Source organism: Natrix helvetica (assembly GCF_964273705.1).
Source record: "Natrix helvetica genome assembly, chromosome: 12".
Lineage (NCBI taxonomy): Eukaryota > Metazoa > Chordata > Lepidosauria > Squamata > Natricidae > Natrix > Natrix helvetica.
The window spans coordinates 19,882,606-19,899,257 of record NC_138556.1 but is presented as its reverse complement, the minus strand read 5'-3'; the positions used below and the strand labels follow the sequence as shown (position 1 = coordinate 19,899,257).

At 46.1% G+C, this 16,652-nt stretch overlaps 2 protein-coding genes across 6 annotated transcripts in view; one reads left to right on the top strand and one right to left on the bottom strand.

The window, feature by feature from the left end:
- Nucleotides 1–10,678, top strand: part of APBA2 (amyloid beta precursor protein binding family A member 2) — a 52,655-nt gene extending 41,977 nt beyond the window's left edge. For all 4 annotated transcript variants that reach the window (XM_081964858.1, XM_081964855.1, XM_081964856.1 and 1 more), the window contains 5 exons: nt 1,939–2,118; nt 3,949–4,161; nt 4,527–4,646; nt 7,338–7,478; nt 8,536–10,678. In XM_081964858.1, coding sequence (XP_081820984.1) covers nt 1,939–2,118; nt 3,949–4,161; nt 4,527–4,646; nt 7,338–7,478; nt 8,536–8,607 — 726 coding nt within the window. In that variant the 3' untranslated portion in view covers nt 8,608–10,678. The remainder of the gene's footprint in view (nt 1–1,938; nt 2,119–3,948; nt 4,162–4,526; nt 4,647–7,337; nt 7,479–8,535) is intronic.
- A 723-nt stretch (nt 10,679–11,401) lies between these two features.
- Nucleotides 11,402–16,652, bottom strand: part of ENTREP2 (endosomal transmembrane epsin interactor 2) — a 53,219-nt gene continuing 47,968 nt past the window's right edge. The window contains exons 8-11 of one of the 2 annotated variants that reach the window (XM_081964453.1): nt 16,247–16,322; nt 15,123–15,569; nt 12,955–13,283; nt 11,402–12,108 (exon numbers count right to left, since the gene is read on the bottom strand). In XM_081964453.1, coding sequence (XP_081820579.1) covers nt 11,923–12,108; nt 12,955–13,283; nt 15,123–15,569; nt 16,247–16,322 — 1,038 coding nt within the window. In that variant the 3' untranslated portion in view covers nt 11,402–11,922. Of the gene's footprint in view, nt 12,109–12,954; nt 13,284–15,122; nt 15,570–16,246; nt 16,323–16,652 lie in introns of those variants that run through there. The other variant, XM_081964454.1, reaches the window with a different exon arrangement.

The window sequence follows — 16,652 nt, the reverse complement described above, 5'->3', positions numbered from 1 at the left end:
GCATCAGAGGCAGAGAGGGGGCCAGGGCCGTCTGACAGTTATCAGCTGCCTTCAGACATCAGTGGGGCAGAAGAACAGCTGGAGCCTGTTCCCAGTGTGCGCATGTGCAGAGCTGCCAGACGAAGGGAACATCTAAGGAACGGGGTTGACTTGAGAATAAGGCCACAGGTAGACGATGAATGGCCCCTCCCAGGGGAAATAAAAGAAGAGCAAAAGGGGAGTGGAGTTTGCAGGAGAACATTAGTTCGCTTAATTGGTTCCTGACTTTCCGAGACTCCTTGCCAAGTTTTGCAGATCTCAGCCTGGCAGCTCTCCAAGCCAGATAAGGTCTGTGATTGTAAATCCTCCCTCAAAAGACTTTGATGGACGTGAAGGAGCAGAATTCACAGTCAATTAATGAAAGGGTTTTTTGTTGGGATGAGGAGTTTGCTTCGTGCTCTTGGGAAGCCTCGGTCAGAACAGTTTTAGGGTGGTGAAGAAGGGTTGCAGAAGAGCTAAAATATTAACAAGTCAATCAATACAGTTGCATAACAGGAATCTGAATTTTAAAAGTTATGGTTTGGTTCCAGAATAGTGACCAGAAGGATGAATAATGTTAAATGGCTTCAATGAGCATTTAATTCTGGTTCTTCTTACAGGTGCTTTATAAATTAGAAGTCCATGTTATGTCCCACAAGAGACACTTATAATGTCTCTGCTGTAGAGACATCTAGTGGTCAAGAATTGCCTATTTTTCCTATCTTACTACACAGAAATTCCACATGAGATACCATCGTGAACAATTTGAACCTCGCTTTGAAAAATATCCATGTCACAACCTTTGGCCAAGGCAGAGTTGAACCTAACTGTTGAAAACCACGAATTGTCTTTCTCTCACACTTCTATGAAGGTCAAAGCATTCCAGTGGTACACTTAGCACAATGTTTTTTTCAATTCCCCAGCCAGCTTGTAAAACGCTGTCCTAGAACTTAGAATTTTAAAAATTGGAATAAAGGACTAAGGGTAGAAGGAGTTCTACAGCATCACATTTTATGGTCCAATTCTCCATAAATTCCAGGCCTCCAGATTGATCGATCTCCTAGCTTTTATATATATATTCTGAACCCCACTCCCCATAAATTCTCTCCAGGATAGAAGCCTTTCAGATATTGGTCCAACATCTTCCGCAGGGATAGGACTCTACATTCCATAATTTCAACCGTGGATGGCAGACCTCTTTGCAATTATGGGAACTGAAATCCAACCAACCTCAAAGAATAGCCGAGTAGAGTAGGAATCTGGAGTAAGAGCTCCCATAGTACTGTGGAATTATATGTTGTCTTTTATTGTATAATCAATCAGGTAATTGCAAGAGCCATCAGAACTAATTGCCTCTGATAATCTGATACTCCAAGAGTGAGTCTAATGGGCTTGGAAATGCGTCTGATCTTACGGCTGCCGCCATATCTGATGACAGCCCATTTCCAAACCCAATTATGCATTATGGGAGAAAAAGGTTCCTCTTTTATTTGTCCTCTTAGTCTCCTGGACTCCGGGAGAATATTGGTTGAAAGAAAGCTTCAACATCTTAAAAACAGAGAAATTCGTTTTCTCCCAAGTAGCATTGGTGGTGAAGGATAAAAATATAAGGTGATCTCTATTTAAGGAAGGGGGCTGAAGCTGCTCACGTTGAGTTTCTTTGTCTTGTCTTACCTTCTAACCATGAATAATTGAGACCACCACTCTGTTCTTATTAGCCAGTCCTGCAAAGTTTGCTTAGTTCAATGTTTTTTTTCCTACAAGTCCTCATCCAAACAGGTCCCACTTCTACAGCATTGTCCATGGGGGAATTCCATCAGTTTCAAGAATAGGATGGGTTCAATCCCTTCAGTTGGCCAACAAGTATGTTGTTCCTCTCCAAAGTTGCTGATCCCTTTCCTTCTTCTCCTTCTCTTGAAGGCCCAGCTGATCGCTCAATCGATTGGACAAGCTTTCAGCGTGGCCTATCAGGAATTTCTCCGGGCCAACGGCATCAACCCCGAAGATCTCAGCCAGAAGGAATACAGCGACATCATCAACACCCAGGAAATGTATAACGATGACTTGATTCACTTCTCCAACTCGGAGAATTGCAAAGAGGTGATTGCTTTTTCCTGAACTGGGCCATTTTGGGGTTCATGGGGGGGGAGGTTTTTATCATTGGAAGCTCCTTCAACCTTTCCTTACACATAAGGTGACGGCTGAGAACTCCATTGGAGTTTTCAAGAGGTCCTTTGCAAATCTGGTTTTAAGCCTACAGGATAGAAGAGTGAAATTAAGTTCACTGAGATGTTGGCCAGGGCTACCACATCTGAGTGGCATAAATCCAGAATATCCTCTAGGAAAAAAAGCAACACTTTTTCTGGATATCTTTGTTTCATTGTTGTGCACCACTCAGAGTCATTTTTGTGGGTTATATCAGTGGTGAAATTCAATTTTTTTTACTACTGGTTCTGTGGGCGTGGCTTGGTGGGCATGGCAGGGGAAGGATACTGCGAAATCCCCAATCTCCATCCAATTTCACCCCTGGGTTATGTAGATTATATTGTTATATGGGTAGCCATATAAATGTTATAGATGATGCATGGATGGATGGATCAATTGATCGATGGATGGATTGATGGATGGGCGGACAGTTTTTTGCTGTTGTTTTTGGACAACAAAAGGTTGAATTATCACAGTTACAGTACCTGCTTTAAGAGGCCTTGGAGGACCCAAGGTGTTTAATACTTGAAAAGTCATTTTAGAGGAGAAAACCCTGCTCTTGAACCGAGCTGCATAAATATTGCCCGAGGCAAGTCAATGCTGTAACCCTGACTGTTCGGGCTGCGTATAAGCAATATGCTTGGACGTTGAGAAGCAGCCAAAGGAATGGGAAGCGAAGCCAAAATATACAAGCCAGGTGGAAATTGGATTTTAAATCAATACCGGGGGAAGGGTAAATAAATTGTAATCTACTCAGAAGCAGGACGAGGGAGAGAGAGCACGGATGCTCCCTGGTGCCTGTTTTTGACCGTTGTTTGCATTATTGGAGAAAGTCAATAAAAAACGAGGTTTGAAGGAGTCACAAGGCAAAGTGAGGAGGAGAATGAACTGAGGGGTGGAAATGTTTGCCAAACCGAGGCAGGATGGAAGTCACCTTCCTTAATGCGACATTTTTCTGGAAAGAGCTGTGCTTCCTAGCCCTGGTTCCTTCCTAGGCCGGCCAAAAGAAGCCACTTCTTTAGATTCCACCAACAACCATTTCTTCTTCTCAAGACAATAGCAGCCAACCTCAGTTGAGCCTGGGCATGCAACGAACAGCCTGCAGCAGTTCTCTGCAGATTATTCACCACTGGCAGAGAGGAGGCCCTTCTGGAGAAACATCTGTTTCCCCAGATGTTCCACAAGCATTCATTCTCTCTTATAGAGGGAAAAAATAGTTAGGACATGATAATGAAGAAAAGGGAATAGGAAGGGATAAGCATAAAATTATAACAGGGTTTGCGGGAATACCATCCCCAAAATACACCAGTTGAGAGTTGAAAAGAGATAACCATAACATCAGAAAAGGAAGAGGAGGAAGGAAGAGGAAAGGAGAGGAAGGAGAGAAGGGATAGAAAGAAAAAGAGAGAGGGCAGGAGGAGGAGGAGGAAGAGAGGAGTGGGGCAGAGGCAAGGGAAGAAGGAAAGGGAAAGGAGAGGAGGAAGGAAGTAGAGAAGTGGGGCTGAAAAGAAAAGAAAAAATAAGGTGGTGATAATGCAAAATAGTTGCATGGAATGGTAAGCAAAGCCACCCAGAATGCAAATCTTAACCTTTTATATGGAAAAACAAATATGCAAAAGTGAGAAAGATAAATAAGAATAATAACGATGTGAATATATACCTGTAACTATATACAAGAGAACAAAAATAAAAATCTTTTTTAAAAGCTGCTCTTTTGTCTTCCAGCTGCAGCTCGCCAAACACAAGGGGGAGATCCTTGGTGTGGTGGTGGTGGAATCTGGTTGGGGCTCCATTTTGCCCACCGTCATCCTGGCTAACATGATGAACGGAGGGCCGGCAGCCCGTTCAGGAAAGCTCAGCATCGGAGACCAGATCATGTCCATTAATGGGACCAGTTTAGTTGGCCTTCCTTTAGCAACCTGCCAAGGAATCATTAAGGTACCCGTCTGTCCTTATTTGTGCCATCTGGGAGGATGGAAGGACTCTAGTTGGCTTCCAACGTTAATCCCTCCTATTGCCGGGTTTACATATTGGCTGGGTTCTGAAGCCCATCTCAACCTGTTTACCAGATTTGCAATGTATGTTGAGCCACAAACTTACTGTCCTGGCGGGTTCTGACAACATGTTGAGAATCCCTAACCATCATTTAAAGTAGGCCTATTGTGACATTCTGCCAAGTGGCCTCATCTGGTGTGGTGATGTCATTATTTCCCCAACCTTCTTCGGGCCAGTTCCGGATGGCCACCTTATCTAACTTGCTTTGCTTGATGAGATTTATTACTAACGTTGAGTGTCTTCTGCAGGGTCTTAAGAATCAGATGCAAGTGAAGTTGAACATTGTCAGTTGCCCACCTGTCACCACTGTCCTAATCAAGCGCCCAGATCTGAAATACCAGCTGGGTTTCAGTGTTCAGAATGGAATTGTGAGTCTCTTCATTCTTTCAGTCCTGGGTATGAAAAGTGGGCCGGGAAAGCAACTTTTCCTCAACAGAAGAGGGCAACCCAATCTTGTGGACAAATCCTGGAAGAGAAGCCATGGTAGCCTGCCACAGAAATTAGGTGCCCTCACAAACGTTGGTGCCTTCGCCTGACTTGCAGGGAGCACCCGGGTGATATTCAGAGCTGGTGCCTTCTCCACTTTATCTCCAGTGGGTGGAGTAAGGCAAGGAACAGTTGGATTCAGGTGATGTTTTAGTCCTAGATCCTAAACAGGTCAGAATTCAGAAATCCACATTTGACTTACAGTTCTGACCTGATCAGGAACAACAGATTCCAAGTTTGGTCATCGTATTTGTAACATTCACCCACATGAGAGGACAAATAAAGCATGTGGGAGCAACCAAAGAAAGTCCAGGATGGCCCATGGCCAACTATCACGACACCAAAATGACTCCATAGCCGAATGGGATCCTCATGCACAATTATGTCCTGATGTCTTCTGTTGAGATCATGTACGTGGTGGCATTGGCAATAGGTCATGACGTGTATTTCTCTCCTCCCCCTACCTTCTGATATAGGCAACTTGGGAGGTTCCTTATGCTCTTGATCACATCTGGGGTAACTGGTTGGTTCCTGAAAAGGAACCATGAAAGGGCGCTATCTAATGAAAGCTACAATTTGAAGGAAATTGAGAAGCATTAGCCTGTCGATCAGAAAGGTCGACAGTTCGGCGGTTCAAATCCCTAGCGTGAGCTCCAGTGACTTGTCCCAGCTTCTGCCAACCTAGCAGTTCAAAAGCACGTTAAAAAATGCAAGGAGAAAAATAGGCACCACCTTTGGTGGGAAGGTAACAGCATTCCGTGCCCCTTCGGCATTGAGTCATGCCGGTCACATGACCACAGAGACGTCTTCGGACAGTGCTGGCTCTTCAGCTTTGAAACAGAGATGAGCACCGCCCCCTAGAGTGAGGAACGACTAGCACATATGCGCGAGGGGAATCTTTACCTTTACTGTAGGGGGGGGGCATGGAGGCTCACATTTGGTTCTTTAGGTGGGGTTACTGGCTCCTCCCCGTTTAAAAGGAGATGTTCCAGTCCAGATGTTTGTGCCAGAAGTCTTATGCAGCTTTGGCCACCCATATAGAATCACCAGATGGCTTCTGGGTGGTTTTTATCATCCACCATGCCTCTTTTTAATTGTCACTTAGTACCATCTAGTGGCTATAACATATATTCACAATTAAGGAAAATAGGCATCGGCTCCTGGTGCAGAAATCTAACCCACAATTTGCTCTTTGCAGCTGTTACTTCTACACAGCAACCTCAGATTGATGTCCTGAAATAAGATGGGATTGCTACAGAACTTCGGGAGCTGAGAAATCCTTCTGGGGGGGCGGGGGAGGGGTTGCTATAAAGACCACACTGCTTGGGAGTTTTTTCTGTAGGAAATTTGGCTCGTAAATAAACAAAACCATTTTTTTTATTTCTTGCAGTATTAGAATAACAAGAAAAGCCAGATATTTTTTTAATAAATAGGATTTTTATTGAAATGTTTTAAAAAGAAGATAAAAACGAATACCAACTAATATAAAGTAAGCAAGGAAAAAAGAAAGAAAAAAGCAAAATTCCAAATCCTAATATAAGGTCAAATCAAGCCTTTTGATCATGTGTTTTCCATGGGTCCATTTGTATATGATAATCTGAATTCTTTGCCCCCTTCATCACCCATTCTTTAAGCTCTTCTTCTTCTTGAACCTAATATCTCTTCTTCAAATGTCAATAAAATTGGGCGCCAGGCAGCGAGAAGGTCCACGTTCTCCAGGAACCTGCTTCAAACCTTCAAGCCTATTTGGTGCACCGTATCGACTTCCTAACAGGCTTTTTAAAAGAACGTGCTTCTCAGAGTCAGGATGCATCCAAAAACAGGAATTAAAGCCCATTTGTATGCACTTTGTGTGTGCATAGGGACCTATTCCCATAGCAACCATTTCTACGCTCTTCTACAGCTGGCACTCACAGGAAGTGTGGGGTTTCCTTTGGGGAAAGCACACATTTAAAAGCACGAGGAAGAGGGGGCTTTAGGAGAGTCCCCTGGCTATCGTTCTCCTTCACTGCACGAACCAGATGAAGGCAGATTAGAAATTCTGTTCTATTAGGAGAGAGACCCTGGAGGGCTGGAACCTGGGAGATCACTTCCTGATCAATCGGGAGCTCTAGACTGGGCTAAGGAGGCATCATCGGAGCTTGTGGAGGCCTTGGTGATCTCTGAGCTTGGTTGTTGGCTGGCAACCCAACTAATGCTCCCTTACCAGTGCTCCATTTCATGGCTTCAGGCACCATCCTGGCGAATGTTGAAATCTAAGATAAACTCTGCTTCAACAACTTCCTTCCCTATTGACGTTGGGTTGGCCTTGCCCGTTGAGATCATCTTAGTTTCCTAATGTTGAGTAGCTTTTGCCCTCTCCTGATCCACCTTCCGAAAGCAGGGGCTGAAGATGGTAAAGGTGGGTATAGATGGCAGAAGACCGAATCCATCCACTAAGGGAAGTGCCTAATTTCTGTAGTGTGATAGCTAAGAAGAAGAAGAAGAAAAAGACCTTCCTATTATTTCTAACCCTTCCGGCCAAAATTGCCCCTTTTCCATTTCATTGAACATCCCTCCTTTCCTCCATCCAGATCTGCAGCTTGATGCGAGGTGGGATTGCAGAGAGAGGAGGGGTCCGCGTAGGACATCGCATTATCGAGATCAACGGTCAAAGTGTCGTTGCTACAGCTCATGAGAAGATTGTCCAAGCCTTGTCCAACTCCGTAGGAGAGGTGAGTCTTCCCAGCATTTTTTTAACGCAGTGATAGGGATAGAAGTGTTTTTGATTTCTTTTTATCATCAGTACATTCCAGGCTAGGCAACCGGACCAGAAAGGCCAAACCAAACTTCACAAGTTGCCCCATAGTTAGGATGGCAGAGCAGATGAAGGAAGATAATAATAGCACTTATATACCACTTCACAGTGCTTCTCTAAGCGGTTTACAGAGTCAGCCTCTTCCCCCCCCCCCAACAATCTGGGTCCTCATTTTACCCACCTCGGAACGATGGTAGGCTGAGTCAACCTTGAGCCAGTCAGGATCGAACTCCAGACTGTGGGGCAGAGTCAGCCTGCAATGCTGCATTCTAGCCAATGGGAGGGAGGGAGGGAGGGAGGGAGGGAGGGAGGGAAGGAAGGAAGGAAGGAAGGAAGGAAGGAAGGAAGGAAGGAAGGAAGGAAGGAAGGAAGGAAAGGCAATAGCACTTAGACTTATATACTGCTTTACAGCCCTTTCTAAGTGGTTTATAGAGTCAGCTTCTTGGCCCCAACAATCTGGGTCCTCCTTTTACCCACCTCGAAAGGATGGAAGGCTGAGTCAACCTTGAGCCGGTCAGGATCAAACTCCTGCCAGTGGGCAGTCTGCCTGCAATCCTGCATTTTAACCACTGCACCACCACAGCTCCAAGATCCCATGAAGAAGTGTCCTCTACTTAGGGGTAATACTTCAGAACCTTGGAAATTGTCTTTCCACCTTTGTCCATGTCTGTCCATCAAGGTCAGCATTGGGTCCTTCAAGGGGAAATTAGCTGTTCCCCCTATATTTTTTTTGGCCTGCATAGCCTGCCTTGAGCTCCTGGGAATCAGAACTTCAGAAGGGGAATGATAACCGTTAGGCGTTAGGTATACTGTGGTTGGCCATAGCTTTAGGAAGACATATTTTCCACCTCTGCCCTGGTTGTTGATGGGCTTTGACTTTAATGGTTGGCTCGGCCACATCCAAGATCCACAGCAACCATGAAGAACGAAGCCTCCAGTCCCTCATCCTCATCCCCCAATTCTCTTCCCAACAGATTCACATGAAGACGATGCCTGCTGCCATGTTTCGGCTGCTCACTGGTCAAGAAACTCCACTCTACATCTAAAAGGGGAGCTCGGCTGCTCCTCCAGCAAACCATCTCCTGCTGCCTAAGCTTCAACTTCCAGAGAAATGATGTTGTATTTTGTAGGAAACTGGCACAGTTTGAACCCAAAACTGGATATGCTGGACACTCGATGGATCCAGTTCCTTTGCCTTTTTTCTGTTGGGTTGGTTTCTTCATTGACCTCTCTCTCCTTTAAAAACCTCACCAAAAGATGACGACATTCTTGTTATGGCCAATAACCACAGACATCATCTTCCCAGCCACGTGATCGGCAATCTCCATCTTCATGACTCAGGATGAAGTCCACCACAAAGCTGATCAAGTCCCACGGCTGTTTGAACCTTCTGGCTGCAGAGAGAACACTTGTTATGTATTTCGAATGCTTTGCTCTAAGGTGATTCCAGCATGTCCATCGTCTTCTGTCCGTCTCTGCCACCTTCAGCCATGAGTCTACGGAAACTACTAGGCTCTTTCCCCGTGGGGAGGCTCCCGCTGGGCTGCACCTTCCCAACACAGTGAGCCCTGGGGGGGGGGGTGTTTGTTGCAATGACTGAGAAGGGGTGTGGTTTTAAAGGGGGCGCTGGAGGGAGGATTTGGGGTGGGAGAATGTCCATTGCTATCAAATGAGAAAAAAAAATACCCTGCTGTTGTCATTGGTATCTATTGTCACGTGACTTTTGATGAGACGTGATTTGTATGTGAAGTAGAAAGATTTCAGAGTGAATGTGAGTGATATGGAAAAAAAACCTACAATAACAACACCTTTTTGGGGGGAATTCTTAATATCCCTGCCAAGGAAAAAAAAGCAAAAGAATCTTTGCAATACGAATGCGGGATATTTATTTCAATGAGATACATTTCTGTTTTTGGAGAACCCAAACCTTTTTAACGCTGAGAATACCGTTCCTAGAGTTTTTTGCAAGTCGGGAAAACCAGGGAAATAATAAGGGTCCTCTTTTCTCGTCCCACCACCTTCCATATCACCCTTTCATTGGACTTCAGTTCGCTCTAGGAAAGCCATGCTTAAATGCGACTTTTTTATATCAAAATGTTTAATATCGTTCTGTTTGTCTTCGATTCTCCTGAGCCAACATGTCTGAATGTAAACGGTGAGGCCGAATGCAGAATCTTTGCCATCTGCAGTATTAAGATTTGTGGCAGCGATACGCCAAGGAATAGTACCATGTGTTCATTACGAGATAAATGTCAACTGATGTAACTCTTTTCGTCTTGACTTCTTTTCCTCTCTCCTGTGGTCGAAGAAAAAATATGACACTGTGACAAAAAAAGAGGAAAGCCTTAGCCTACCGTAACAAACACCATAGCATTACTCTACTCTAAGGTAGAGCTCTGTTGCATGCAAGGGACCGTAGGAGAGAATTAATCTATACTCACTAATAAATCTGGAGTAATGAAACAGTGCAGCTTCGCTTGGTTGTTTTGCAGGCCACGGAGCCAAGGCTGGTGGCATCTAAACCTCCTTTGAAAGAACACGTGGGAAGGTGGGCACACGCCACGTCTTGACAAAAGGCAAGGCTTGCTGTAGAGAAATGCATTGTTTGGCCTCTCAGATGTTGGTCTTGTAGACTTGGAGCACCGGTGGGTGAGTATCTCAACTTCCTTGGTGCTCCACTGGAGGTCACTGTAGCTTCATGCTCAAAAGGCACTTTCCAAATATGGTGGTTTGCTGGAGGTCTGATGGACTATTTTGCTCTCCAAAACTTTGAAGCTCCTACCGTAGAGGGGGGAGACCAGGTGGGTCAGATTTCGCCTTCTATGATTTCTAGCCAGAATAGCCAGACTTTATGGGGTGATATAAGTTGTGCTTTCACTGACTACCAGGTCAGAAGGAGAAGTTCACATGGGTTTCCTCAAGACAATCGGAGAAGTAAGAGGGGAGGTCAGAAGAAAGGACCCCAAGTGGGCAGAATAAGAGCTGATCTAAAGCTCCTTCTCAAAACAACAAAGGAATTGGTTAGATGCCTGCTCCACATTTCCTTCGGAAGCTAACAGTGATATTTCATAACACCAATTTCTTCCAAACTTCTCAAGAACTACCCAATCATGGCTGGATTGAGAGAATGTGACTAAATTCAAAGTTCTCCGTGAACTTCAATTATTGCTGGGGAGTTTGAACTTAAATTTTGTTGTTGTTGTTGTTGTTGTTAGTTGTGAAGTCCTGTCCGACCCCTCACGATCCTATGAACAACATTCCTCCAGGCCTTCGGGTCCTCTACCATCCTCTGGAGTCCATTGAAGCTCACGCCGACTGCTTTGGTGACTCCGTCCAGCCACCTCCTTCTCTGTCGTCCCCTTCTTCTTCTTTTGCCCTCCATCGTTCCCAGCATGAGGCTCTTCTCCAGGGAGTCCTTCCTTCTCCTTAGGTGGCCAAAGTCTTTGAGTTTCCTCTTCAGGATCTGGCCTTCTAAAGAGCAGTCAGGGTTGATCTCCTCTAGGACTGACCGGTTGGATGGCCTTGCAGTCCAACGGACTCGCAGGAGTCTTTTCCAGCACCAGAGTTCAGAGGCTTCAATTCTTTGGTGCTCAGCCTTTCTTATGGTCCAACTTTCAACTTGAATTTCCTAAGGTCCACCAAGTCTAGGTTGTGAAAAAATGGGAATTGGATAAACCCCAAACGAAATACGATGTTAGTGCTCAGGTTGGAATTGGGAATTGGAAGCCGCATTCTAAACGTTGTTCTTCCCAGTTCAAGTAACTCAACAATGACAACAGAGAGAGAAAGAGAGAGAGGCTGATCTGTTGCCAGCACAAAATCAGTTCTGGAAGTCTGTCGTCTCCAGAAATACCCTTTTTAATTATGAAAACACTGTTCAGATTTGGTGTAAACACTTTTGAGGTACAATGATTAAAATGCAACTCCTACATTGTACAGAAGGATCACTGTGGCTTAGCAAGAAAGTTTATTTCCTTCCCTCGCCCCATCCCACTCTACCCCACAGCCCTCCCCACTTTCCCTTACTCCCCAGACAAACCCCTTTAGAGCTTAGAAAAAACCAAATTCCTTGGTAGGAGGAGAAAAAGATACGCTTCGGTGGGTTTTCTGTTTGTTTCATTGTTAAATAAGAAGCACATTTTTTTTGTCCATAAAAGAGTCTTGGTTGAATATGCGGTCATGAAGAGTTGAGCGCTCAGCCCTGGGAATAAAAATCTAGCGTGGAACTCTACAAGAAGAAGACCCTTGTTGACTTCTTCCAAGACAGCCATGGAAGAGGGGATAAATCTCCCTCCATTATCCGGTTCCCCAGAATCTCTTCTGCAGAGTTTGTATCCCCCAGTGGAGCCAAGGGCCCATGGTCAAAGGACCGTCTCTCGGCACACTTCAATCAAACTGTGGGGCCTTCCTCTTTCCAAGGCATGCGTGACGGGGGCCTGGCGTAAGAAGGCAACAGGAGAGCTTAGGGCTCCACAGCTCTGCAGATGGAGGTCTTCCTGAAGCCGCTTTCTTGAGGTATCCACATTCTTCTGGGAGCCCGTGATGACCTGTGGAAGAGAGGCCAGGTAAAAGAAACAACAATGGAGAGCCCATCAAGGCCTTGGGTTGATCATTGTCACTGGGGGGTGGGGTGGGGTGGAGGTTTATTGTAGTATTGACTTTATTTCTGTAACTCATGGTGAGTTGGACAGCCATATAAATGAAAAAAGAAAAGAAAGAAAGAAAGAAGGAAGGAGGGAGCGAGGAGACAGAAAGAGGGAAGGAGGAAGGGAGGGACAGAGGGAGGAAGGAGACAGAATGGGAGGGAGGGAGAGGGAGTAGGAAGAAAGCAAAAAAGGAAGGAAGGAAGGGAAGGAGAGGAAAGAAAGGAGGGAGGAAGCAAGCAAGAGTGGGGGAAGGAAAGGAAGGAAGGAAAGGAAGGAAGGAGACAGAAAGAAAGGGAGGGAGAGAAGGAAGGAAGGGAAGGAGAGGAGAAAGGGAAGAAAGGAGGGAGGAAGCAAGCAAGAGTGGGGGAAGGAAAGGAAGGAAGGAAAGGAAGGAAGGAGACAGAAAGGAAGGGAGGGAGAGAAGGAAGGAAGGGAAGGAGAGAGGAAAGGGAAGAAAGGAGGGAGGAAGGAGACAGAAAGGAAGGGAGGGAGAGAAGGCAGGGAGGAAGGCCATTTAGGCAGTGGTGGCTTGTTCCAAGTTTGGCCCAGTTTGGCCCAGTTCGAGCGAACCGGTAGTGGCGGTGGCAGGAGGCTCCGCCCACCCACCCGCATGCACAGAAGTGTCACGCATGCATGAGCAAACCAGCAGTGATGGGATTTGCAACCCACCTCTGCATTCAGGGCCCATGGAACCATCTCTTCTCCACCCATCCTGGTCCCACCAGGTAACTCGGAGAGGCTCCTCACCTGATCAATGACGTTGGCGCTAAAGATGGCTTCTTCCATATGCCGTTCATCGGACTTGATGACTGACCGGATGCTGTTGACCACGTGACGCACTTCCGGGGTAAAGTTGCAGTTCGAATGTTCCAAAAATTTGGCCACCAGAATCTTAGTGTCCTTGTAGGTCTGTAGGTCCACCAAGGAATGGGGCCGCTCTTTGCAGATGCTCAGGATGACCTTTGGCTTCTGGGAAAGTTCGGCTTTTGGGGGGTCCCTTGGCTTTCCGGTTGGCACGAGTCGGTTCCCGGGGTCCTGGCAAGTAGAGGCAGCCACATGAGGACTAGACACGGGAACTAAAAGGGGGGACGGGGGGACGGAGGGGAAGAAAAGGAGCTTTAAAATGGTAGCTCAGCTGGACATACACCAAGTGAAGTCACAGTGTGGTCGCTACTGGGAGTGGAGAAGCTAGTTAAAGGATCTTTTATGGCAGGGGTGTCAAACTCAATCTCATGCCTGCAAGCCATCTTTTCTTTTGGACTTTCTACTCTCTACTTTCTATTGTGGGAAAATGGGAGGGGGAATTATATGGAGTTGGGTGATATGCACCCATAATAACATTCTTCTTAGAAAGCCAAGGTCATCTTTGTCTCTGCACCTGGCCAGAACTGGATGGGTGGAAGCTGCCAGCATGGCAGTGGAAGATTGGACCATGGGATGGGCTTGTGGGTGTGGGGGCAAGATATTGAACTTTCAACTGGGTGGGGAAAACCGGGAAGCTTTCAGATTTGGGTTTCCCCCAGAAGTGCCAACATGGCTCTCTTCATCAATGGGAACTTTGAGGAATCCTTTGCCTCGGACTCTGATTTAATTTTGGAGGCTATTTGGAACCCTGACACTCAATTTCACTGAGGGCCGCATCAGGATTGTGTTTGACCTTGGGGGTCAGTTGGGTGTGGTCAGGGTGGGTGTGGCCAGCTTGACATCACTCATGTTGGGGGCATCCCTCCCAGGCTCCGTTTCCAGCTGTGATGGCCTCCTGTAGCACTTTGCCAGCGAAAACGGAGCTTGGGAGGGCTGACAGCTCCACTTTCCCTGCCACGGGCATGGTGGGCCGGTCCTTCATGGTTTCCAGGACAGATCTAACCACCCTGTGGGCTGGATCTGGCCCGCGGGCCTTGAGTTTGACACCCCTGTGTTATCGTGACAAAATCACCCTAGAGATGCTGCTCAGCTTGCATGACTTAACCTCATGGCTCCTAAAATGGGGACGTCACCAGCTAAAGAGGCAATGTCTCCTCTTGTGAGGAGATCTTTCCCAAGTCAGGGCTTAAAGTGTAGGAGAAGTTCTGGCAGAACCTGGGAGTGGAGTCAAATGAGGGATCAGTGTAGAATTCCTACGTAGCCACAAGCAAACTAAGTTGAATCTTCCTTTTAATTCCATTGACCCTTATCCAGCTCCTACAGGTGCTAACCCTGAGTTGAGAAGATTCCTGTCCATAGGCATGAGAAGCATAAATCAACTTAATTGGACCTTTATGTGTGGACTTGATCTTTGGCACCTGACAATTGTCCATGAAAGAACTCTGCATATTTCAAATATGCTTCATCCGATTAGCGGTCCATGTGTGAAGCTTTTTGTCCCTTACTCAGCACATGGAAGTCCTTCTTGCATGGGAAGTTTGGAAGCAACATCCTCCTTCCTCTACAATTCTCTGTGTCTCTTGACATCTTATTCCATAACAGATATGGGTGATCTTGGCATTCTATGTTCTGCAATGCCACTCCTAGATCTAATCTTAATCTTCCTCATACCAACATCCAATAGTGAGGAGGTGACTTGAATTACTGGTCAACCATTCTTGGCCTCTCCGTGATGCTCCCAGAATGAGCTTAATCCAATGATTCCCTCACTGGACAAAAGGGTTGGGGAAGAGGAGTCACAAGCACTGACCAGAGCTTCTTGAAGTAGAAGAACAAACACGCTAAAAAATCAAAAAGTCTCTACTCCCAAATGAGTCAACCTGGGCTTTAAGATCTGAAACGTCCTACAAGCTCCGCCATCATCATGCTCTATAAATATGGGAGACAGGGCTTTCTTGGGGTTGGTGGTTGGGTTGGGATGAGTGATGGTGAGACAACAGATGGAAACCATGACCAGGAAGGAGCTGACCGTATTTCTAAAGACTCCTTACCTTCTGTAGCAGCTGAACAGGACAATGGGTCACTAGTGGATCGGACAATGTTGCAAATGGCATTTTTCCTTGCCCGCGGTTGGGCCGTCCTCTTGAGGCATCTGTGGGGCAAACTGTTTACAGGCACTGAGCAGTGGGCGCAGGGAGTCTGTGGGGCAGCTGGCTGGCTGAAGACCCCACAGCACATCTTCAGTGGCTTAGACGAGGGGGTGGCTTTGTCTTCTCTGGCCAAGCCGAAAGAGTCTCTCTCGGAAACACCAACATTCTCTGAGGAACAGTCCGAGAGCCGGCTATGAGAGCGTGTCCTGCTACGAGGCCGGTCCACAGTGGTCTGGCTGTAGCCATTGACCTCGTCGTCTGGAGAGTCCGGCAAGCAAGTCTGGGTCAACATGCGGTTGTTCAGGCTGGAGCAACTTCTGTTTCTTGCCCCTCTTCCTACAAGACTACCTGGAAAGAAACCAGAGATCAGGAGAGGACATCCAGAACAAAGGTCTTTGGAGGAGTACCCGGGACGATTGTGGAGAAGAACAACTGTGGTGGCCATTTGGGAAGTGCCATCTGACAAGGCTGGAGAAAAAGTGAAATTCCAAACACTCAACATTAGCATCTCAAGATGCTAACGTTGAGTGAAATGGGCAACAATAAAACAGGGCAAGAACCCTTCCATAGTCTTGGTTCCACCACTGAATAACCAGTGCCATACATTTCATTCATCAACTAATGGCTTTCCTCTACATGAGTAATTCCTTGGCACCCTGCATTGCCATGTGGAGATGCATCTTCTCAATGAATTTGTAGAAGAACTGGTGGAGCTGGGGATTGTGTTCTCACAAGCTCTCCAAATTCAATCCACCCCGAATTCCATTGACCCATTTGGTGCCAACTTTGGTTTGAACTTCAGTTGACCTGATGTTTGTCCACAGGCTGAATAAATCAACAACTCTAAACTGATGATGCACTTAAGTCCATCACCCCTAGCTCGGCCTGCTCGTCTCCTGCAGAATTGGGCTTCGGGGCAGAGGGCCACTGTGAACAACAACCCATTTCCAAGAGGGTGAGAAACTCTACTCAGAGAGGGCCGCAAAAGTTTTCTCAACACTCACATGGAGAGCAGTGGAAACTACCTTGGCAATTGAAACCGGTTGCTGCATTTCGCTCTGCCAAGTTGGACTCTGTGATTTGCTGTTCCATACTGGTGACCTGTAAAAAGTTAGGAGAAAAATAAAAAGAACTCAACTAGGTTGTCATTCAGGGCATGGATGAAGAGTTTAAAGCAGCTGTTTATTGAAGATAAAGACACAGTTTGGGAAGGAAGCCAATCCAAAATTGATATGATCCCTCCTTCATTTCCCAACATATCTAGAAATCCAAATTTTATATCTAGAATATCTAGAATTCCTTGATTTTCTCTTTGAAAACATTTGCTTCTCATTCAAGAAGCTTCTTCTTCTGAAGTAGTAGTAGTAGTAGTAGTAGTAGTAGTAGTAGTAGTAGTAGTAGTAGTAGTAGTTTCTTGGATGAGAAACGAAA